The 23,656-nt window shown below is 30.6% G+C and overlaps 4 protein-coding genes across 4 annotated transcripts; 3 read left to right on the forward strand and 1 right to left on the reverse strand.

The window, feature by feature from the left end:
• Window positions 1–1,108: 1,108 nt before the first annotated feature.
• On the reverse strand, window positions 1,109–4,592 carry LOC108453622 (uncharacterized). The gene is made up of 2 exons (XM_017751839.2): window positions 4,379–4,592; window positions 1,109–3,163 (listed from the first exon to the last, which is right to left on the reverse strand). Exon 2 carries the CDS (start codon window positions 3,141–3,143, stop codon window positions 1,185–1,187), a length of 1,959 nt encoding a protein of 652 aa, XP_017607328.1. The 5' UTR covers window positions 3,144–3,163; window positions 4,379–4,592; the 3' UTR covers window positions 1,109–1,184.
• A 1,806-nt stretch (window positions 4,593–6,398) lies between these two features.
• On the forward strand, window positions 6,399–11,874 carry LOC108450126 (cysteine desulfurase 1, chloroplastic). Its single transcript, XM_017747612.2, has 10 exons — window positions 6,399–6,674; window positions 6,767–6,900; window positions 7,677–7,836; window positions 7,952–8,138; window positions 8,633–8,778; window positions 8,855–8,927; window positions 9,059–9,122; window positions 10,096–10,195; window positions 10,968–11,126; window positions 11,387–11,874. Exons 1-10 carry the CDS (start codon window positions 6,489–6,491, stop codon window positions 11,555–11,557), a joined length of 1,380 nt encoding a protein of 459 aa, XP_017603101.1. The 5' UTR covers window positions 6,399–6,488; the 3' UTR covers window positions 11,558–11,874.
• Window positions 11,875–14,510: 2,636 nt separating this feature from the next.
• On the forward strand, window positions 14,511–17,140 carry LOC108450280 (uncharacterized). Its single transcript, XM_017747832.2, has 3 exons — window positions 14,511–15,125; window positions 16,227–16,468; window positions 16,615–17,140. Exons 1-3 carry the CDS (start codon window positions 14,649–14,651, stop codon window positions 16,862–16,864), a joined length of 969 nt encoding a protein of 322 aa, XP_017603321.1. The 5' UTR covers window positions 14,511–14,648; the 3' UTR covers window positions 16,865–17,140.
• A 1,441-nt stretch (window positions 17,141–18,581) lies between these two features.
• Window positions 18,582–21,567, forward strand: LOC108452435 (uncharacterized). Its single transcript, XM_017750226.2, has 3 exons — window positions 18,582–19,169; window positions 20,400–20,641; window positions 21,186–21,567. Exons 1-3 carry the CDS (start codon window positions 18,684–18,686, stop codon window positions 21,433–21,435), a joined length of 978 nt encoding a protein of 325 aa, XP_017605715.1. The 5' UTR covers window positions 18,582–18,683; the 3' UTR covers window positions 21,436–21,567.
• The last annotated feature ends 2,089 nt before the right edge of the window (window positions 21,568–23,656 follow it).

Genomic DNA, 23,656 nt, shown 5'->3' on the forward strand with positions numbered 1-23,656 from the left:
TAGACGAACCGACAAACTAGTGGCCTAGTCGATTTGACCACTGATCAAATTCTGATTTTTGGTCTTGGATTACTTTTGGTTTTAGTATTTTTTTTTTAAACTCTCTTAAATATCGGGTGGCTTATAGGCCGGGTTTTGGATAGGTTTAGTACCATCTTCTCCATCTACAATTACTTTTATTTCCAGATTGTAGTTGTGTTATTCTTTATTCTTTCATGTTGATTAGAGGTGTTCATCCATGGGTCTTAGAGTTGACATTCTTTACTTAAGCTTATTTTGGCTGAGCTCGAATTAGTTCAAATATTTATTTCACCATCCAAAAAGTCATAAATTTGTTTATGATTAAGTTCAAATAGAAATCTTAGTTTTATAATTTACTTCTTTTCATTGTTGGTTTTATTATAAGATGGGGTTTGAGTATTTAAATTTTACAATTATTTTTTTTAAAAGTGAGGAAAAAAAGCAATTCACTTTCATCTATGCTATTTCAAAACTTCACAAAGAAGTTAAAATGTTTGATTTTTTTTTTTTTGTTAAGGTTACACTTAAGTGTCTAATTATTCAATTTCAAAAGTTAGAACATGGTTATTAAATTATTAAAATATTCATTTAAATCATTAGATTGTTAAAATTATTGTGATATGACTTTTGTTCGTATCATTTGCAATAACCAAAAACTCTATTTCCTCTTTTCTTTTGATTTTTTATAAAATAATTTTGAATATCACAAATTTATAAATTAAAATCTAATTTTATTTTTCAATTTCTGATATTGACCGTCGTCAACTTAAATTTAAAATATGTTCTTTCACTCGTCGATAAATACTCTCTTTAAATTCACTAGCTAAATTTTAACAACCCCATAATTAAAATAAAAACTTCAAATAATTTAATAATCATTTTATAACTTCTTAAATTTTAACTAAAATATTAAATTTTAACAATTTACCGACTTCTATATTTTAAAAATATTATGTGAAGTTAAATATTGAAACCATGCAAATAGAGAGATCAAGAGAACAGAGTAATCAGATGCATATATTTTTTCCCCCACTAAAATGATATTTTCACCAGCAATTTAATATATTAGCACCACAATAACCAAAACTAACACATAATCCACAGGCAAATTTTGTCTGTTCTTTCATTTTTATTTCATAAAACCATTTTTTTCCTCCTTAATCCTAGATTGATGGAGAAGAAACATATTGCCTGGGTAAGCTAAATAGATCTTTCCCTTCAAATGGTGAAGTCCACTCTTGTGAGCCCACAGTTGAAGTTTCGGCCGGAGCCACTCCACCGTCCGGTAACCCTACAATCTGTACACCTTTTCCATTTGGTGTCAATCTCATTGCTGGTTTAGCACTTAATCCGTTTGTGTTAGGATAATACATGTGAATGCTCTTCATCGGAGATGTAGATGATCCTAACCAGATTCCACCGGGACTTGGCGAAGAAGACAACCCTCGATTCAAGCTCCAATCGATATTGGTATAGTCCAATTGCCCCATTGAGCTACCACTGCTCCAATCAACTGGAGAAGAGGCTCCTGATGAAGTGGTAGAACCCAAACCGGTGAATAGTCCGAGTGAAGATGCAGCTGCAAGCATTGGTGATGCGCCTGACCTACTCCATAAACCATTTCCACGGCTTGTTCCTGGGGAATCTCCAGGACCACTGCTGGATGTGAAATGCTGTTGTTGCGGATGGTAAATCTGGTGATGCATCTGACTTGAACTCAAATGGTTGGAATTAAAGCTTCTACTACTCGGAATATGGGGTATGAAGCCATTAGACTTTGTATTTTCAACACGAGTGGCTGGATACATAAAGGAGGTTCCGGGTGGGGATGTGCTTATACTTGTAGTTGGAACCTGTTTTGTATTTACAGATTGGGATCGCTGCATCATTATAACCGGTTCCCTAATTGATGGCACAAGGTTCTTAAAATCACTTGCAACAGCCACATGACGACTTTCTACCTTTGATGGTGGAGGTGATGCCTGCAAAGGTGATGCCAAAGAATAAGAAGCCGAAGGATTTGATCCGGAACTTAGCCACCTTTTCTCAGCCGGCACCTCACTTAGTTGCGGTTTTGCCCATTCCATCTTTGGTTGTATTCTCTTCATATGCTGGAAACTTTTACTCACAGATTCCGAAGAAACTCCCATTGTGACCGCTGCTTTCGTAAAATTTAAATCCTTCTCATCCCTTATTAGCTGTCTAACAGTAGACGGATTTTGTTTCGGTTGTGGTCTTGCAGATAAGTTTTGGCCACTTGTCACCGCCACCTTACTAGTACTAGAAGTCAGGGGATTGCAAGTTTCTTCTGGCTTTGATGGAGTAGGTGGGTCCAACTTTAAGGTTCTTAAGGATTCGGCTGCTTTCTCAAGATCACCATCCGCAGCAACAACTGCTCTTTCAACCTCTTGCTTTGTACACTTGTATCTGATTTCCATATCCGCGATTTGTGCAAGTTCTTCTGATATGTCAATTTTTAGGATCCCACCACCCACAGTTGATTCCTTATGCTTAACCGCTTCTTCACCTCCATCAAAAAGCCATGCCACAGACTCCTCCACTTTGCCATCGTTCAATATAAGAGCCATTGTAGCTCGATCATGAGAAAATCCCATTGCTACAAGCTGTTGAGCAAGTGCTTCAAGCTTTCTTGACATGAGATAGCCATTGCACCGCTCATGCAATTCCTGAGCTCGTCTCTCCTTTTGTCGTTGATGTTTCCTCTCATTCTTTTGACGAATTTTTTCTCGCTTATCATTATCAGCTCCAGGTATTATTTCCTGCCGGACAGGAGGATTAGTTGTTTTATCTTTATGATCTTCGGACTCACCAGACCAGCTACCATTATTAGATACAGAATCATACCCAACCCCAGCTCTGGGTGATCCCCCCAAATGCTCATCTGTCTCATCTATGTTTCGGAAGCGACCATTGTTTTGAAGAGCTGAAGCTGAGGACGATGGCACTGTTTCAATGGTATGAAATGTTCCCAAAACTGGATTATATGCACTAGCCGGAACACCACTACCCGCATTAGCAGATCCTGAAGGCTTTGAAGAAGCCTTCTGAGGTTCCTTGCTAGTTTTCTTATCCTTGGACTTTGACTTGGATGCAGGAGACATCGTCGCAGCCAAATATACTCCTGAACCAGTTAGGACAATAATTTACTGAATCAATGACCCATAAAAAAAGAATAATTTACTACATCAATGACACACGAAAAATACTAAAGCAATCAATACTCAGCAATGAAAATAAAGAAGTTTAAATAATTGTTTTCTTCTTAAAACATGCTATTCAAGCACACAAACCTAGAACGTTTTTACTTGTAAAAAAGGCATTATAATCTAAAAAACTCCAAATAATTTATTGATTCTAGCATCCTAGTCTGCTGTGACCAAAGAAGCAAATCATGTGCCTGGACCTTGAAAAATTAACTGGTATCCAGTTAAAGAAAGAAGATCAAAATAAAATACAAGACTAAACTTTCAGTTCCTAATAGATGAGGAAACCGTCATATCCCAATAACTTTCAGTTCTCAATACCATTCTTCCATTATTGATGTGAGAAAACTACTTATAATTAACAGATAAGAAATAATAGAACAAATGGCATGCAAGTTCAAGCTTCTTGGGGAAGCTCTTTTGCAACCCCCATTCCCTTTATAATTTACAAAAACGAAGCAAACAAATTTGGTCCCCCATCATATTCAACATGATCCTAACTATTTTAGAAAATACTATCTAAATACACATAAAATTCACTTCTCTATATTCTTGAAATCTAATTTGGCAGATAATAAAAATGCAGCCATGCGAATCACCGCATTGTGAAACCCTAAAAATGATGGTCGAATCTATAAATATGAAAAAAATATTCAAGCAATCAAAAGGCAGTCATAGATAATAAGATCAACTGCAAACTAACACCACACTTTTTCTGTATTCTGATTACAAAGAAACCTATTTTACCGCAACAAAATTCTTAGCAAATGCTTCCTACTTTAAAAAAAAAGAGAGAGGGAGAGAGAAACATATTGGATCAGCAAAAGAAATCTCCAGAATTTCAATTTCCCCTGAATCAATAATCCATGAATCTACACATTATATTTAAAATTAGGTTAACGAGCCAATACGATAGAGAAAAAACACGATTCTTTGAACAAAACAATGCAGATTCAATAGAAATTTTAAAAAAAGTTCAAAAAATTGAAGGATTCAACCACATGAATAATCAACACAAAACTTCCTACATAGGAAAAATAAAAAATCCAAAAAAAATCGAAAAAGGAAAAGAAAATTAAATTAAAACAGAGGAAATCAAAGAGGGAAAAATGTGAAAAAAAATGGGGGGATACCTGGGTTGAATGTAAAGAGAAGATGGATCGAACGATTGAGATTGAAGGATTGATGGGTGAGAGAAATCGGATTTTGCCAATTGAGAAAAGAGACAGAGAGAGAGAGAGACAGAGAGAGAGGAAAAAAATGAGAGATAGATAGGTTTTTCGAGGCCCAAACTGAGTCGATATAATTAGGGTTTTGATGTTTGTTTTTTTTTGTAAGAAAAAAGAGAAATATTAAGAGCAAACTGCACCCAAAGTTGTTAAACTATTAATAATTATACGTTTTAGTCATTTAACTTTAAAAATTATAAAATAGTCACTAAATTATTCAAAAGTTTTCATTTAAGACATTATCTGCATTACTTGAAAGTTTTCATTCCCCTTCTCTTCTACAATTCATTTTTTTTCCTAAAACAGCTTTGAATATCGTCAATTTAAGAACCAAAAATCCAAACAACTTTATTCTCCAATCTCTAACACTAACTGTTAGATTAATTTGGATCTAAAGTGTGTTCTTCTGCTTGCCGATGGGTACTAATCTATTGTACTAATCATCGAATTATCGCTTGGAACTCGTTAGCTGAACTTTTTTAAAGAAAAAATAACCTACCAACCCAATGACTTAAATAAAAACTTTCAAATTGTTCAACAACTTAAATGAAAACTTTCGAATAATTTAGTTATCATTTTGTAATTTTTTAAAGTTGAATGACCAAAACGTAAGCTTACTAATAGTTTAATGACTTTGGTATAGTTTACCCAAATATTAAAAATAAAGGCTATTCTAGGGAAAATAGCGTCGAATGTTATTAAACTATTAGCAAGTTTACATTGAATGAATTACAAAATGGCCACTAAACTACTTGAAAGTTTTCATTTGAGTCTCTAAACTATTCAAATAGGTTACATTTTGGTCACTTAAATTTAAAAAGTTACAAAATGGCCATTGAACTATTTGAAAGTTTTCATTTAAGTTACCAGGCTATTAAAATCGTTGATGTATGGTCTTCTTCGTTCACATCGCTTGCACCAATCAAAAACTCTCCTTTTTGTTCTCTTCTACAATTCATTTTTTTCATGAAATAACTTTGAACGTTAAAATTTGCAAATCAAAATCTAAACAACTTTTGTTATCGATCTTTGACATTGATCGCCAAATCGACTTGGAACTAAGGTATGTTATTCTACTTGTCGATGGGTACCAATCCACCGTACAAATCGTTGAATTGACAATTGAACTCACTAATTGGACTTAAATAAAAACTTTTAAATAGTTCAATAAATATTTTGTAACTTTTTGAAGTTAAGTGGTCATAATGTAAACTTAATAATAGTTTAGTGGCATTCAGTGTAATTTACACTTTTATTTTCTAATAAGCAAACCAAAATTGTCTCTATTTCTTAAACTAAAGGGTAAACTACACCCAGTGTCACTAAAATGTTATAAGTTTACAATTTGGTTTCTCAAATTAAAAAAAAAATACAAAGTGTTCATTGAATTATTCCAAAGTTTTCATTTAAGTAATTGAGGGTTTTTATTTAAGTCACAAGGTTGTTATTTAAAAAAATGAGTCTAACTAGTGAGTTCTAAGTGACAATTCGATAATTGATATGGTGAACCAATATCAATCAACGAGTAGAATAACATACCTTAGATCCAAGTTGATCTGGTGGCCCGTGTCGGGGATCGGAGAAGAAAACTGTTTGGATTTGTTGCAAATTTGTGACGTTCAAAGCTATTTCATAAAAAAAAAATTAAACTATAAAAGAGAAGGGGAAGGAAAGCTTTTGATCGGTGTAGGCGGTGTGAACAAAGAAAGCCATATAACAACGATTTTAACAGTCTAGTGACTTACATGAAAGATTTCACATAATTCAATGCTATTTTGTAATTTTTTCAAGTTGAGTGACCAAAACGTAAACTTACTAATAGTTTAGTAACCTTATATGTAAATTATCCAAAAATACAAAACCAGGCCCAATAAGGCTAGTTAAATAAGCCCAATAATTTAAAGCCGCCAATTCTTTTCACTGGGGTAGGATTGAAATATATAGTAAAGACAGATAAGCAAGGGCAGCCACTAACGAAATTTTGCAGTTGTATTGATGAGCAAAACGAACCAAGATGGAAGGCTTAGTCGTAAAGCTCCCTTCTTTTCCATTTCTAAGCCCTAATATTTCATCATCATCTTCTTCTTCGACTTTTCGGCTAGGTTTCCGCCGCTTATCCGCTTCGATTTCAGCCGCCGTTAAAGAAGGTTCCGTCTCATTAGGCCAATTAACCCGACCCGACTTCCCCATACTCCACCAGGTCCTTCAATTTTCTTCCTCTTTTTTGTTTTTCTATTTGTTTGTTTGTTTGTTCATATCTTAGCTGATTAAGTTGTTTTTTAAATTTAGCAGGAAGTAAACGGGTCGAAGCTTGTTTATTTAGATAATGCGGCAACCTCCCAGAAACCAACGGCAGTGTTAAAATCTCTGCAGAATTATTATGAAGCTTACAATTCAAATGTTCATAGAGGAATCCATTACTTGAGGTACTCAATTTTCCCTTCTAATGAATTCATTTGGCAAGCTAATCAAGGAAAAAAGGTGGGTTAAAATATGGTCCAAGTCCCTTAACTCTTTGTATATTTGGAATTTAGTCCCTCTACTTCCAGGAACTTACTCGCAACTTATGTCCAATTGTTAATGCCATTAAACTTTTTGCTAAATTTACCAGGCGTGACATTTTGAAATAAAAAGCTAGCCACTTGGTAGCCATGGTACGAAGAAAATGGCATTGTAGTAGACTGAATTTAATAGAAGAATTTCAATCTTATTGACAATTAGACTTGCATTTTTAGATTCAAAAAGTAGAGGGATTAAATTCCTTGAAATAAAAGTAAGTGGATTAAATTTCAAATGTACGGCATTAGTTAGTATTCTATTTATAGCACTAACATTGTACTAGATGCAGTAGTTTGCAGTTTAATTTTATTGTTTTCAAATGCATTGGATAAAGATAGTGGCATAGATAGTGATTTTAGAAAGTAGCCTTATCGCACATGTTAGAAAAATGATACTATACAAGCTAATATCTTTTTCTCAATGATGGAATCATGAGTGAAGTAGTTACTGGATTTAATACATAATTAATATTATGTAGTATATTTATTAACAATTAAAGGTGTTATAAGGGTGCTTGGTAGCATTTGTTAGAACCTGTGTTGCATTTTAGTTATATGTCCTCTTCTAAGACTAATTGATTGCTTTCAAGCAACTTTATTGGAAGCAAAGAGCTAACCTTGTTTTACTTTGATTATAAATACAGTGCCAAGGCAACTGATGAATATGAGTTGGCACGGAAGAAAGTGGCAGCTTTTATTAATGCATCAGATTCTGCTGAGATTGTTTTCACAAGAAACGCTACTGAGGCTATTAATTTAGTGGCTTATTCTTGGGGTTTGTCCAATTTAAAGCCTAGGAATGAGGTTGTGTTAATAGATCTCTTTTATAAGAAAGAAAAAAGGATTTTCTTATCTTTTTACATCTAGGGTAGTTGTTAGTTTTTATTGAATCATGATGTTTGAAGATTTATGTTTGCAGATTATACTTACAATAGCTGAGCATCACAGTGCTATTGTTCCTTGGCAAATTGTGGCACAAAAAACGGGTGCTATTTTGAAATTTGTAAGTTTAGATGAGAATGAGGTTCCGGATGTAGAGAAGCTGAGGGAGATGATTTCTACAAGTACCAAACTTGTAGTTGTTCATCATGTGTCTAATGTGCTCGGTAGGTTTTTGTTTACATTGATTGTTCCTGTTTTGCTTGTGAATACTTTTAGAGAAGACAAATTAATTTTTTATATCTTTTCTCCGTGTTGAGCCATTGGCTTCAGTTTATATTTTCTTTTGTGAATTGAACTTAGCTAAATTTTATATTTGAGTCTAACCTATGCACTTGAAGTTTCCTGATTACACATTCCTGTTTGAGTACACTAAACCAGCTCAAGTCAATATATATTTTTAGTTGAGAGTTGTAGTCTTTGGTTTATTGGAATATAAGTTTCTGGCGATGTAGCAAATTAGATGTGCTTTTAGTTGTAACCTCTACTGCTATCCCGTCCACTGAAAAAAAGGGAATTAACAGAAAAAGTTGGTTAGTGGAATAAATCACCATCTGATCATATTATGTTTTCCTAAAGTTATTGATGGATGAGCTCATTTTCATCAATATTATAATTAGCATTGTGATATTTATAGGACCAAACTTTCTTTTTCTTGCAGGCTCAGTTCTTCCCATTGAAGACATTGTGATTTGGGCTCATGCAGTTGGGGCAAAAGTGCTTGTAGATGCTTGTCAAAGTGTTCCCCATATGGTGGTTGATGTCCAAGGTCTTGATGCTGACTTTCTTGTTGCTTCTTCTCACAAGGTTAGTTTGTCACCTTATGTATGCTCCAAGTGATATATGGACAAGTATACATAGTTAAGGAATAAACATGCTTCAGATGTGTGGGCCTACAGGCATTGGATTCTTATTTGGCAAGAGCAATCTCTTGTTAACCATGCCTCCATTCTTAGGTATGCCGTTGCTTTCTTTCCATTTATAGTTTTAAGTCTTATCTGTAACAGTTTTTTGTATCTGAATCCTTGGGGAAAGAGTCATGGAAGTAGTTTAAAGCTGATCCTAGTAATGATTTTTCTCCTTTTAGGTGGTGGAGAAATGATCTCTGACGTGTTCTTAGATCATTCAACATATGCAGAACCCCCGTCGAGGTTAGTGATCTTATCTTCATCCTAAAAGTATGCTTTTATAAAGAGTTCAAGGATGAGAGGAGCGTTTTCAGTTTTTAATTTGTTTGAGTTATGCTTGTCTTATTAAGTTGACTTTTTGAATAGCAGAATTTGAGTCCTATGATCCCTATTTTCTCATTAAGCTGCTACATTATTGAATGTCATTGAGCATGGACAAAGATATGATAAGATCAATGTCATGGATAAACCACTTTTTTTTTTTTTTTGGGGGGGGGGGGATGCTTATAAGTACAAGGTCCAAGTTAATCTCCCTTTTAACTGCATGAAATTTTTTCTTTACTTTCCTCATTGTAATAAGCCCTTTGTAGACTGCTTCAACTGGTAAATTATTGGCAATTTATCTCACTTGTGAACATTTTTTCCCCTAAATTTCAGCAATTGAAATATTTTTTCTTAACTGAAAGAAAGAAAGAAAACAACAAAGTAATGACAAGACACTCGACAGAAAAAAAATTAAAAAACAGCAAATGGAAAATAAATATACAAGCTTGTTGGTAAAAGTAAGGCCTAACAACTGCAAATTGGCTCTTATTAACTGATTCTATAGTGGCTACCTTCAATTAGAAGTATACTCCACATGTTTGTGCCAGTTGTCAAAGAAAGTTCCGTAAAATGGAGTTCTCAGTATTTCTAGATATTAGCTATAGTTTTCTGTGGAAGTACAAAGTAATCAGCCTTTACTTGTTGAATGCTTCATTTGTATGTCGCTGTTGCTGCTGCAAAATCAGTTTTCAGAACCTTGCTAATGGTAGATTCATATACACACTTGCACAAACTGCTTCATTTGACCATAAATTTAGAATTTAGTCCGCTGAAAAGAACTGCCTCTTGTTTGTTTTAAAGCCATATGTCATTCAAGTAATTGTCAGTCTGAATATTCAATATTTTGTTTCCTATAATGTCTCATTCTGTTCTCGCTCTTCAATCGGATTAGATTTGAGGCTGGAACACCTGCAATCGGTGAGGCTATTGGATTAGGGGCAGCAATTGATTACTTGTCTGGGATTGGCATGCAGAAGATTCATGACTATGAGGTGAGTTGCTATTTTTTGCTGCTTGTTCTTTCTGTTCCTTCTTCATAAAGTAAAAACCACTTGTTTATGTTTAAAGTATTAGATTCCTTTATTAATCATCATGGACGGATAAAACGCCAACCATTTTTGTTGGCTTTATAAATTACAAAGGATTAACTTGGCACAAATTATTTGGTTACAAATACTTAAGGAAGCCATTATTAGGTTATGCTATGGCGGTTGATATATATCCTTGAATGGTTTGGACTTTGGAATGTATGAAAACATTCTTCCCTTTATAATCTTTCTTGTTGCTTCATAATTATTCCAAAGCAGTTTAAGAGGCTAAAATACTAAAATTTTTTGAATACATTTCTTAAATAAGCTCTTATACTTTTATTGTACCTAAATTAGTCCTTATCGTTTTATTTATACCCAACTAAGCCCTTATTTCAAATGAAAGGTTGATTCATGTTCTAGGGTTTATGTAGGTCTAAGTTAAAGGTTAAGGGCTTCTTCAGGTACAAATTAAAGGTCAAGAGCTTATTTGGATATAAATTAAAGTTTAAGGCCTTATTTGACTGTAGTAAAGGTATAAGGTTTTTTATCTTAAGTGGTAAAGTTCTAGGAGTTTTTTATTTTACAGCTTTGTTATTGCCGCAATACACTATATGATCGGCAGTATATTTATTAATTTATTTTGGGGAGCAAGTGGCTAGACCGATTTAACAGACACTTTCTGATAAGCTATAATTTTCGTTTTTATTCTTACTGTGCAATTTTTATTTTGTAGATGGAGCTGGCCAATTATTTATATGAAAAACTATGTTCTGTTGCAAATATTCGGATCTACGGTCCAAAACCTTCTGATGACGTTCACCGTGCTGCTCTCTGTTCTTTCAATATCGAGAATATTCATCCTACAGATATTGCAACTTTTCTAGACCAACAGGTAGCATAATAAATAAGGAGTAGCACTGTAATAACATTTATTTTTTTCGCACTTATCCATTCGTTAAAGCTTGGTTTGGCATTGTGGTTAGTTTCGAAAACTGACATTGACAAATAACTATTCGTGAAACTCTGATCGGAATTTATGGCTCAAACCAACCTTTGGGATGCAAATTTGATAACCAGTTGTAGCTTATATAGAATAGATTTCAAAAAGGGATGTTTTTATGTTGAATGGCAACTTATTTTGTTTACTCTCAGCATGGAGTGGCTATCAGATCAGGTCATCATTGTGCTCAGCCTCTCCATCACCATCTAGGAGTCAATGCAAGCGCACGTGCGAGCCTTCATTTCTACAATACGGAAGAAGATGTCGACAATTTCATCCAATCGCTCAATGATACGGTCAGCTTCTTTAACTCTTTCAAGTAGCAAAATTTGTTGTTTCCCGCAGGAGATTGTGTCGACCATTTATGTATACTACTACATTAAAGCTTATGACAAGCACCTTCTTCATTTTCTTCATCGAAACATATGTATAAGTGATTGGTCTCTTTGGTGTTTGACAAAATATCGTGTAACAAGTTGGTCACAACACATATCCGCAATCAAATACTATACATTCACCTTCATTTTCTTGTCATGTGTTTACTCAGACATGATTTTCATGTAATTGCTCGTATCCGTTTTCGGAATTCAGAAATGTGTTGGGTCTAAGTGTCTGACATGGATACTTCAAGAAGAAAGAAGAGTCTAACCAACTTGGTTTATGTGTTCTGTTTTCGAGTTGAGTTCAAATAGTTAGAAGCTTGGTTTAGACTCAAAACCTGAGTTTGAAACCAATTGAATTTTATTTTTTGAAGTTTAAGCTCGAATTGAGATAAAAATTAAATTTATTCGAGTTTGCTCAATCAAGTTTGTTTATCTAGTAAAAAACAAGGTCATGTTCGATTTTAAACTCCGTTGTTTCTGAAGTTAGTATGATTGCATGGTGTATAGATGAAGTCTCAATTATTTTATTGGGGCTCTTTTTCGCTTAAAAAGTAAGATTATTTAATTTTTAACTTTTAAATGCATAAATTAAAATTTCCATTCAATGAGATCTTAAGATGAAGTCTTAACATTATGTTTATTATTAATAAATATGAAATTTAATCTATTTTTAAAAATTAATATATAATTAAAATTTTAGTATTTAATAGGTATTTAAATTATAATACAATTTAAAATCTAATTTGATAGTATTTAAAATAAATTAAAATAAAATGATTTTGTGATGAAAAGATATTGTTTAAAAATAAAAATAATAAATAAATAATGAAAAAGGATTATTTTGTCTCAAAGATAAAATTTAACTTTCAAATTTATTCCCACTGTCAGTCAACAAGCTCATATTCTAGGAAAATTACATTAAAATTTATTTTCTTTTTACATACTAAACTTGGAAATTATTCCCCCCACCCACTTAAAAAATTTGAGAGTAAATTGCATCAAAGACCATTAAATTTATTAGTAAATTTACGTTTTGATCATTTAATTTAAAAAAGTTATAAAATAATCCTATATTATTCAAAAGTTTTCATTTGAATTATTGGATTGTTAAAATTATTGTTGTATGGTTGTTTGCTTTGCCTGCACCAATTGAAAGCTGTCTTTCCTCTTCTCTTTTACAATTCTGTTTTTCTTATAAAACAGCTTCTAATGTCACGAATTTGCGAATTAATATCCAAACAACTTTCTTCGTCGATCTTAGACACTAACTGTTAGATTGACTTGGATCCAATGTATGTTCTACTTGGCAATTGATACTGATCCACCATACCGATTGTCGATTTGTCGCTTGAAGCTCGCTAATCGAAATTTTAAAATAACCTAACAACCCAGTAACATAATTGAAAACTTTCGAATAATTCAGTGACTATTTTATAATCTTTTAAACTTAAAAGACCAAAGTATAAACTTATTAATAATATAATAACTTTGAGTATAATTTACACTCATTTTTTCCATACCAAACTCGAAAACTATTCTCCCACCTAAAAAAATGATAACTTTTCATCTTCAAAAGGAAATTTCTAGCTTCATCTCGATGGTTTGCACTGCCCCTTTATTTGCCGTGAGCGGTGGTTGTAGATTTCACGCTTCATAAACCAAAAATAGGAATCTATCTATACAAAATTGATCATGTGACGTCATTTAAGAACATAAACAGTAAATTTTATGATTTATCAATAAATAAAGACAAAGTGTTTCTATAAAACACCAAATTTCGATTACGGTGTACAATAATTGTTTGTAATCTGTCTTTTTCCTTTATTTTAAACATATCAATTTATTATTATAAAAGAAAAACTCACTCATTCATCGAAAATAGCCATTTACCTAAATTTTTAATTTAATTTTTATTAATTACTTTTAATATATTTATTTATTTTAAAATATTATTTATTTTATAAAATTCTAATTATTTAGTTTAATATCAGTGACACTAAGTAGTAAAATAATACCAAAAGTTAAATCTTGATTATAATATGTTCATCAAGTAAGGTTAAATGTGTCATTTACTCTTAAAATTACTAACAAGGGTTATTTTTCTATATTTGTGAATAAATAACTATCAATAAAATATCCATTCACTTAAAAATAAATTTTAATTTATGTTTAAAAATATAGTTATTTAATAAATTATATTTATTTTAAACAATATAAAATTTATATTTATTAAAGCTTATATAATAAAATAAAACTTTAGTTTACTTCATTATGTTTTAAGGATAAATATGACGGTAACAAGATTTTATTGATTTTATATAAAAAAATTAAACATTTTCTTTATAATTATATAAAAATTAAAATAACTTTTAGTTTTAAAACTTGATAATTAAATTTATTTTAATATTTATATTTTTTAATTTAGCACCTATTTCTGTAAGAGTATGATAATGCAGTAATTTAAATTTATATTTTTTTAATTAGAGACCAAATTGAGTATAATTATAAAGTTGAAGTAGTAAAGTTGGAAAAATATAAATACCAAAGTTCAAAGAAAAGGTCTCTTACATCTTCACGTTACTTCTGCCGACCCTACACAAAAATCTAAATTATTACACATATTTTAATTTATTCTGAAAATAGATAATGATTCATTGCATCATAGAACCAAAGTTGGACTTTGATTTCCAATTTTAATGCTGACGATGGATACATATTGCTGCCGAATGCCGATTAATTTAATTTTCTTTCTTTTTTAAATTTTGTTTAAATATTGAAAAAAATATAACAAAAATATTTAAGGTAAATTATTAAAAAACACATTTTATTCACTTATATTAATCTGTAATTTTGACACCTTAAAGCTTTTCAATCAAAATGGAAAATTTACATATTAAGTCTCTAGATATTTTAGATTTTTGGTGTAACCAATTTATACCTAAGAATACAATCATATTAATAAAAATAATTGTAGAATTGTTAAAAAGGTCAAGCTTAAGAAAGTGATAAGACACTGAAGAAAAGAGAAAGTATGGAAGGAATTCAACACAAAACAGTGAGTGTCAATGGAATCAACATGCACATAGCCGAGAAAGGGGAAGGTCCATTGATTCTCTTCCTTCATGGCTTCCCTGAGCTCTGGTACTCATGGCGCAACCAGATCAACGGTTTAGCCGCCCTCGGCTACCGTGCTTTGGCGCCCGACCTCCGCGGTTACGGCGGAACAGATGCACCAGATTCCGTCGCCGATTACACTTGCTGCCACTTGGTGGGAGACCTCATCGCGCTTCTGGACACGGTGGCGCCGCAGGAGAAGGAGGATAAGGTGTTTGTCGTTGGGCACGATTGGGGTGCCATCATTGCTTGGTACTTGTGCTTGTTTAGACCGGACCGGGTTAAAGCTTTGTTCAATTTGAGTGTGCCATTTATTCCTTATGATCCTCGGTTTAAACCGGTCGAGACTTGGAAAGCTTTCTATGGGAAGGATCACTACATCGTCCGGTTTCAGGTTCGAATTTTTTTTTTTATTATTAACCAAAACTCTATTAAAAGAAATTTAAATTTTGATTTAATGGATAAAATTCATATTTTAATATTTAATATTAATCCGTTGGATCTGCTAAATCAATTTTGATTTTTATAGTAGATTGTTAAAATTTGATTAGATTGATTTGATCAAAATTGATTAATATATTAATTTAGAGAAAGAAATTAATTGAACTTTGAATCGGGATAAATCAAGATAAAATTTGATTGCGCCAACAATTAAACCAAATTTTATATTTTTAATTTTTAAAAAAATGAATTTTAATAATGTATTTAATTGAAACTAGATCAATGATCGAACTGAGAATGGATAGTTTGACGAGTTTAATAATTAAAAATATTAACAAATAGTAAGTCGGTTTTTGTTTTTGTTAATATTATATGTTACATATATTATATAATAAATATATTTAAAATTTGAAATATATATTAAAATCAATTAACTTGATGGGTTGAATTACGAAAAATTAAAATTTATAATAAATTAACATGGTTCAAAATATCATAATAGTAAAAATTTTAACTTTTATCATTTATTTTGTATATTATTTTATAATATATTTATTACATAAATTTATAAATATATAATTATAAAAAATATTTTACTGAATTAGTACCATGATCGAAAAATTATCAAAAAAATATTTTTAAAAAGTAAATTATATAAATATAAGAGTTTGGGTTTTTTTTTTACTTTTTATAAATTAATAAAAGATTATTAATAATAAAATATAATGGGTGTCATGAAGGAAGGCCTAACTATAAAACATAGATCTTTAAAATTTTAGGAAATTTCGAGTTAGTTACAGTAATAAAATTGCACTTTGATGTTTCAAAAATTTATGCTAATTTTTTAGCTTTGCTCTTGGATGTTTTGATTGATGTGATCAGAATTAGCGGCACAAACTGGAATTTCAACCGGTGCCGAGTTGGACTGACTACATTGCTTTAGATTATTAACCTTTTATTGACAAATTAAATTGAGTCGAGTTCATATTAGAGTTCGTACGTATTCAATTTTCAGATTTGGGTTAAAATTGAGATCTGTGTTACATTGGTGCAGGAACCTGGAGTAATGGAAGCAGAGTTTGCAGAGATTGGTGTAGGACGAGCAGTTTTGGAGCTGTTATCGTATCGGGTACCCGACCCACTTTATTTACCAAAGGGAAATCTATTCGGGCATCCACTAGATTCTCCGGTTAACTTGCCGCCATGGCTGTCAGAGAAAGACGCGGATTACTATGCCACCCAATTCCAAATAACCGGCATCACCGGTGCCCTCAATTATTACCGCAACTTTGATCGGTGTGTTTTTCTTTCTTTATTTTTTTCAGTTTACTTTTTAATCAACTTGTAGGGATTAATTTGAGGAACAAAATGGAATCTAACTCCTCTTTTAGGATCTCCATGATAGTGTTACCTATTTCACATTTTGATTGGTTTTGTTATAGAAACTGGGAACTATCTGCACCATGGTGGAAAAGCCAGATCAAGGTACCTGTAAAGTTTGCAATGGGGGACCTTGATCTTGTGTATACAATGCCTGGTATGAAGGATTATATTCACAATGGTGGGTTCAAAAGGGATGTGCCCTTTCTTGAAGAAGCTCTTGTCATCAATGGAGTTTCTCATTGGATCCACCAAGAAATACCTGATCAAATCAATCAATTATTGTTCGACTTCTTCTCCAAGTTCCATTAAATTTAAATAATAATAATAATAATAATATCAAATTTAGTAAAAATAGAAAAAAAAAAACCATGTTGTACCTTTGTTGTTTTTATTTTTAAGTCCAACACGTTTGAAATTTGAGAGGATTAAAATAAAAATATTAGATATAAAAATAAGTTTGGGTAAAAATATTATTTTGTTTAAAATATAAATCAAGTTTAGGCTTGATCTTTCGAGGTTTGAATTTTTATTAAGGTTGTAATATATTGTTACTTCTATATAAGATATAATATGGTTATTTATAAATATAGATGAACTTGAATAAAATTTTAAGTTTATATATTGAATTAGATTAAACTTAAACAAGCATAAAATATAATAATATTATATTAAATTTTGCCTAACTCATAAACATAAACACTTCTGTTTTAATTATTATTATTTTAAACAAAAATTATTAATTTTTTGTTGAAAGTAAAAGTATTTTAATAGAATTTATTTCATACAATGTAAATAAACCGCTTAAATGACGTGATAGATTCATATGGTAATACACGTTTATGTTAGTAAAATTAATAAATATTTATTTATTTTAGATAGTTTGATGACTAACACAAATTAAGAACGAAAGAGGTAAACCAATAAAATCGAGATTACGATGTATCATATTTATTATTTTGATGGTAGGAAAAGTATTTCAGATAACGTGATAAAATGATGGGACTGTCTAAAACATGTGAGACCCACCAATTAGCAGCAACTTCTGCCCGTGTGTTGTTGATTTGCTGTAAATGATTGTCATTTTGAAGACGAAAAGTAACCGTCTTGATGCAGTTGCGTAGCTTGACAATGTCATTTGGGTCGACAAGGGAGCAGGCCGTTCCATAACCATAACTATAACCATAATCTCCTTTCCTGCATGATATGTGAATGTTGTTTTATCTTGATTAGATCGGTTAGATCAAGAATAGGTTAGAGTATTAATTTAGAAAATGACTTTAAATCGATTAAATTAAAAATTGTTCGTTCAATTGAAATTTTTAAAATTTTTAATTTGAATTTGAATTGATGAATCGATGGCTTGACCAATTTTACTTAGACCTGTCCATTGGTTGGATCGAGTCTTGAAAAAATTTTAGACCTTTAGATAGACCCAGGTTTGGTTTGACCAGATCAAAAAATTGGATTTAAATTTTGTCTAAATCTGACTTGGATAAAAATACTAAAATTCGGACCCAATTCGGCCCGACTCGTATTAATTTTTTTATAATTTTTTTTTTAAAATATATAATACATCAACATTACTAAAAAAATTAAAATAAATATTTCCCAACAAATTAAAATAAATTTAAAAACTTTGTACTTTAATAACACTAAGATAGGTACAACTTAATAAGTAAATGTCTCTAAAATAGTAGTAAAATTAACAATAAAATAAGAGATATAATATTCAAACAATAATAATAAAATAGTAGTAATATAATAGTGAAATAACGACAAAACAGTGAAAAAATAACAAAAAAAAGTAGCAAAAAAACAAGAAAATAGTAGATTCTTTTTTATTTTTGCAAATTCGAGCCAGGACGAGCCGATGCAAAAGATTTCTTATTAGAAGCCCGACCTATTTTCTAAACAAATTATATTTTTTTTTGTCTAAACTTATATTTTTACTCCACTATACACTTTTCGGATTAACCTTCATAAGCCAACATCTATACTGTTATTGTTTAAAAAAAAAAACGGTTTAAAAAACATTGATATCGCAATTTAAAACAACATTAGGTTTATTATTATATATAACGAAAAGCTTAAGCTTAAGCTTAAGAAAGTGATAGACATTGAAGAAGAGATGAAAAGTATGGAGGGAATTCAACATAAAACAGTGAGCGTCAATGGCATCAACATGCACATAGCCGAGAAAGGGGAAGGTCCTTTGATTCTCTTCATCCATGGCTTCCCTGAGCTCTGGTATACATGGCGCCACCAGATAAACGGTTTAGCTGCCCTCGGCTACCGTGCTTTGGCGCCCGACCTCCGTGGTTACGGTGGAACCGATGCGCCGGATTGCGTCGCCGATTACACTTGCTTCCACGCGGTGGGAGACCTCATCGCACTTCTGGACATGGAGGCGCCGCCGGAGAAGGAGGATAAGGTGTTCGTCGTAGGACACGATTGGGGTGCCATCATTGCTTGGTTCTTGTGCTTGTTTAGGCCGGACAGGGTTAAAGCTTTGTTCACTTTGAGTGCGCCGTTTATTACTTGCGATCCTCGGTTTAAACCGGTCGAGACTTTGGAAGTTCTCCTTGGGAAGGATTATTATATCGTCCGGTTTCAGGTTTGAATATTTCGTCTTTTTTTCCTTTTATTTTTAATTATTATTAACCAAATCTCTGTTAAAAATTAAAAAAAAAAATCAATCAATTTCGGTAAAAATACCATGGAGACCATTGAACTAAATGTCAAATTGTATTTAACCCCTTCTATAAAAAAAAATAAGTAAATTAGTTCCTCCAGACTAAATTAAAGAGCAATTTGAGTTTTTTAATTCTCATTTTTAAGTTTTTTAATTCATTCATTTTACAATTAAAAACTGAAATATTTTAATTAATACAATATTGATATTTTGAAAACTTAAATGTACATATAAAACTTTGGTTGTAGTTTCACTGTACACATGAAATTTTGCTTGTGATTCCTCTACACATCTAAAAAAAGCATAATAACTTATTTAACCCTAATTTTATAAAAAAAATTATTTTAACCTTTCATCTAATTTTTCATTTAGTTTAGCTATTAAATTTGTGATATTTGTCAAATCACCCCAAAACGGATGAAAAAGTTAATATCATTAATTATGTTAAAAGAACATACATGTGGATGCCAAGTTAGCAATTAAATAAAATTTTAAATATAACAAATTCAGAAAATGTATAAAAATTATATAATTTTTTTAATATTTTACTCAAATCTATCTATATTTGTAAAATGGCTAACTCGAACTCATTTTAGACTGCTCATATTTTTTAAAAAATTATTAAAATTATTAATATTATTTTAAGTTTAATATTTAATAATTTTATATATAATTCATTTATTAAATTTATATATATATATATATTAATATTTTTTAATATTTTCATTATAATATTATATAGATTCTTTTTTATTATAAATTATATAATATATAAAAGAATAATATAACATAATATATTAGAAAATTTGAAAATGGGTTAGGTTAGGCCAAGTTCAAGCCTTGAATGTTAAACTCCGAGTTTGACCTATATTTTAAACGGGTTTTTTTGTCAAATCTCATTTTTCAGGATTAATATTTTTACCAAAACCCTTTCAAATTTCGAATGAACTTTTGGACTTGGGCGAATTAGCCCAACCTATAGACAAATCAAATTTTAAATTAGGTTGGATTTTCGAGTTTATGATTGGACTAATTTGAATGGTTAATTGTTTATGTGAAATTGAATTTGGTCTAGCTTGAATTTAAGTTTATTGGATCGAGTTCTTGATTTCAAGTTATAATCGAGAGGGTATAACAGTAAATTTGGTGTAGGAACCTGGAGAAATGGAAGCGGAATTTGCAGAGATTAGTCTAAGACGAGCGGTTTTGGAGCTGTTATCATACCGAATACCCGACCCACTTTATTTACGAAAGGGAAATCTATTCGGGCATCCACTAGATTGCCCAGTTAACTTGCCGCCATGGTTGTCGGACCAAGATGCCGATTACTATGCTAACCAGTTCCAGGAAACTGGCATTACCGGTGCCCTCAATTATTACCGTAACATAGATACGTATGTTTTTCTTTCCTTTACCAGTCACCTAACAAATTTTTTGTTACTTATTATGAAAAGTTACAAAATGATTATCTAATTATTTGTAAATTTCTTTTTTAGTCTCCTAACTATGAAAAGTTACAAAATAGTCACTCAACTATTCAAATTTATCTTCTTCTTTTTTTGTCAACCAACCATCTTGGATTTCTAGGTGTTTCAATTTTTACGGTTAATCAGCTGGAGATTAAAAAAGACAAAATTGAATAATTATGTGACAATTTTGTAACTTTTCATAGTTGAGTGGTCAAAAAGAAAAAAAAACATAGTTGGGTGACTACTAACGTAGATTACCCAATTATTAATTATGGGCTTTTCATGTTAGTTAAAATACGCTCTAAGTCCCTTTACTTTTTCTAGATTTGAAATTCAATCCTTTATTTCAGATTTAGGAATACAAATTTAATTGCCTGTTAAAAATTTTCAATTAAATACATATTCATTACAGTGTGTATTTTTTTTATAATTAACTAAATTAAGTTATTTTTGGTTGGTTTTGTTATAGAGACTGGGAACTATTAGCACCATGGTGGAAAAGCCAGATCCAGGTCCCTGTAAAGTTTGCAATGGGGGACCATGATCTTGTATATACAATGCCTGGTGTCAAAGATTATATTCTCAACGGTGGGCTTAAAAGGAATGTGCCCTTTCTTGAAGAAGCTCTTGTCATCAATGGAGTTTCTCATTGGATCAATGAAGAAATACCTGATCAAATCAATCAATTACTGTTCGATTTCTTCTCCAAGTTCAATTAAAATTAAATAACATTATCAAATTTAGTCAAAATAAAAACGTCTTACCTTTGTTGTTGTGTTTTATCTTTCACAATAATAGAAATAATTTATGTTAAGACTTATTTCGAGCAATGATTAGAATTATTGAAAGAATTTGTTATTTCAAATTAGGCATATTCATGGGCTAGTAGTTTAAAGATTCGTTTGGAATTTGAGAGGGTTTGAGGAAAATATTAGACCTTAAAAAATGTACTTAAGCAAAAAAATTAGGCATGTTTAAAATATGAGTCGGGTTTGGGTTCAAACATTCAAGACTTGAGTTTGACTTGGTCTGACCCGTTTTCTAAGATTGTAATATATGTTACACTATGTTATTTGTATATATTATATAATTTATAACACGTAAAAAGTAAATCTACAATAATAAAGTATAATATTGTAATGTAAATATTAAAAGAATATTAAGGTCTCTAAATATAAAATTTTAGTAATTGAAAAAATCGTATACAATTATTAAAAATCAAATTAAAAAGAAATATAAATATATATTTAAAATGGACAGACTTAAAGTGGTTAATATTTTGAGCTGAACTGAGTTTGAGCAAACGTAAAGTGTGACTTGAACCTAGTATAAAATATAGTCAAATCAAATCAAATCAAAATTTCATATATAAAATTATACTGAAATTAAAATTTACGTATAATATTGATATTTATCTTTTTTTTTTCAATAGTTATCGTTGCTTAATAAACTTTGACTACTCGTCACTCCTTAAATTTCCTTCCATGTTTAGCAAAATCATTTTCGAACATTACATTGATAGGTATAAAAACCGTGAATAAATAAAAGGATCTGATTAATACAATATTAAAATGTTAAGGATTTAATCATAATTTTTTAATTTAAAATAGATTCAAAAGATAAATCATAATTCGAGGATGTTTGATGAAATTAACCCATTATATATTAACAAATGAATAGTGGTGGGATTTTACTTGTATTTTGGAGGGGTAATAGTGGGATTTTAATTATACATGCAACTTTCCTTTAAAATATGCATAAAAATAATTTATAATTATGTGATTATACATAAAATTTCATGGTTAGCATTTAACTTTTAATAAACTTACGAATATGGAGAATTAGTTATTGGATTCATTCGATAGATATATTAAAAATAAAAATATATGTTCATATTTAATGAAATAAATTTAAAAATTCAACTATTTTAAATTTGGTAAGAGTTGAATCTGAATATTTCAAATCGTATATATATATTATTTTACATAATTGAAAATATAAAAATATTTGTATAATAATGTTTTTATTTTATAAAAGAATATTTTAATAATTGCTAAGTTGATTTGGGTTAAAGAAAATAAAATTATATTTATAAAAAAATGAATCAGTAATTGGGTTAGGTAAAGTGATTGATTTCTTATAAATACTATTATTAGGCTTGCGTTTAAATCTTACCCATTACATTTTTAGTTATTTTATTTAAATATTTCCATATGAAAATAATAAATGGTAAAATTTTAAAATAGTCACTTTTATTTGTCTTAGGTTACAGTTTAGATATTTATGTTTTAAATGTTACGTTTTAATCACTTATGTTACCGCGTTGTAACATTTTAGTCACTGAGTCTTTAATTGTCGTCAATGGTGTAATGACAAGTTGACATGACACGTTAAATAATAATTTCAAATAAAAATTTAGGTTACATTTTACAATTGGTCCTTATGTTTTTTCATTTTGAGCAATTTTTTTTTATATTCTTTTAACTTTTCTTTCTTTTATTTATTTCCCATTCTCTTATGCTTTTCCCTCTATTTTCCTCTATTTCTTTTAACGTAGTTTTTTTATGTTTTCTATTTGTTAAAATTAGCTCATAAGCTCGCCTCACTCGAAAAAATTAAATTGTTCAAAAAACAAAAGCATGGAGACTAATTTTAACAAATAGAAAATATAGAAAAACTATGTTAAAAGAAATGGAGAAGAGAGGAAAATAGAAGGTGAAGCAGAAGAGAATGAAAAATAAAGGAAAGTTAAAAGAATATGAAAAAAAATTAAATTGCTCAAAATGAAGAAATATGGAGACCGATTGTATAAATTAACCTAAAATTTTCATTTGAAATGATGCTTCAGCTTATCGTTATACCGTTAACGACAATTAACGGCTTAGTGACTAAAATGTTACAATGCGATAACGTAAGTAACTAAAATGTAATCTGAGATAA

This window comes from Gossypium arboreum, chromosome 13 (genome assembly GCF_025698485.1).
Source record: "Gossypium arboreum isolate Shixiya-1 chromosome 13, ASM2569848v2, whole genome shotgun sequence".
NCBI classification, from domain to species: domain Eukaryota; kingdom Viridiplantae; phylum Streptophyta; class Magnoliopsida; order Malvales; family Malvaceae; genus Gossypium; species Gossypium arboreum.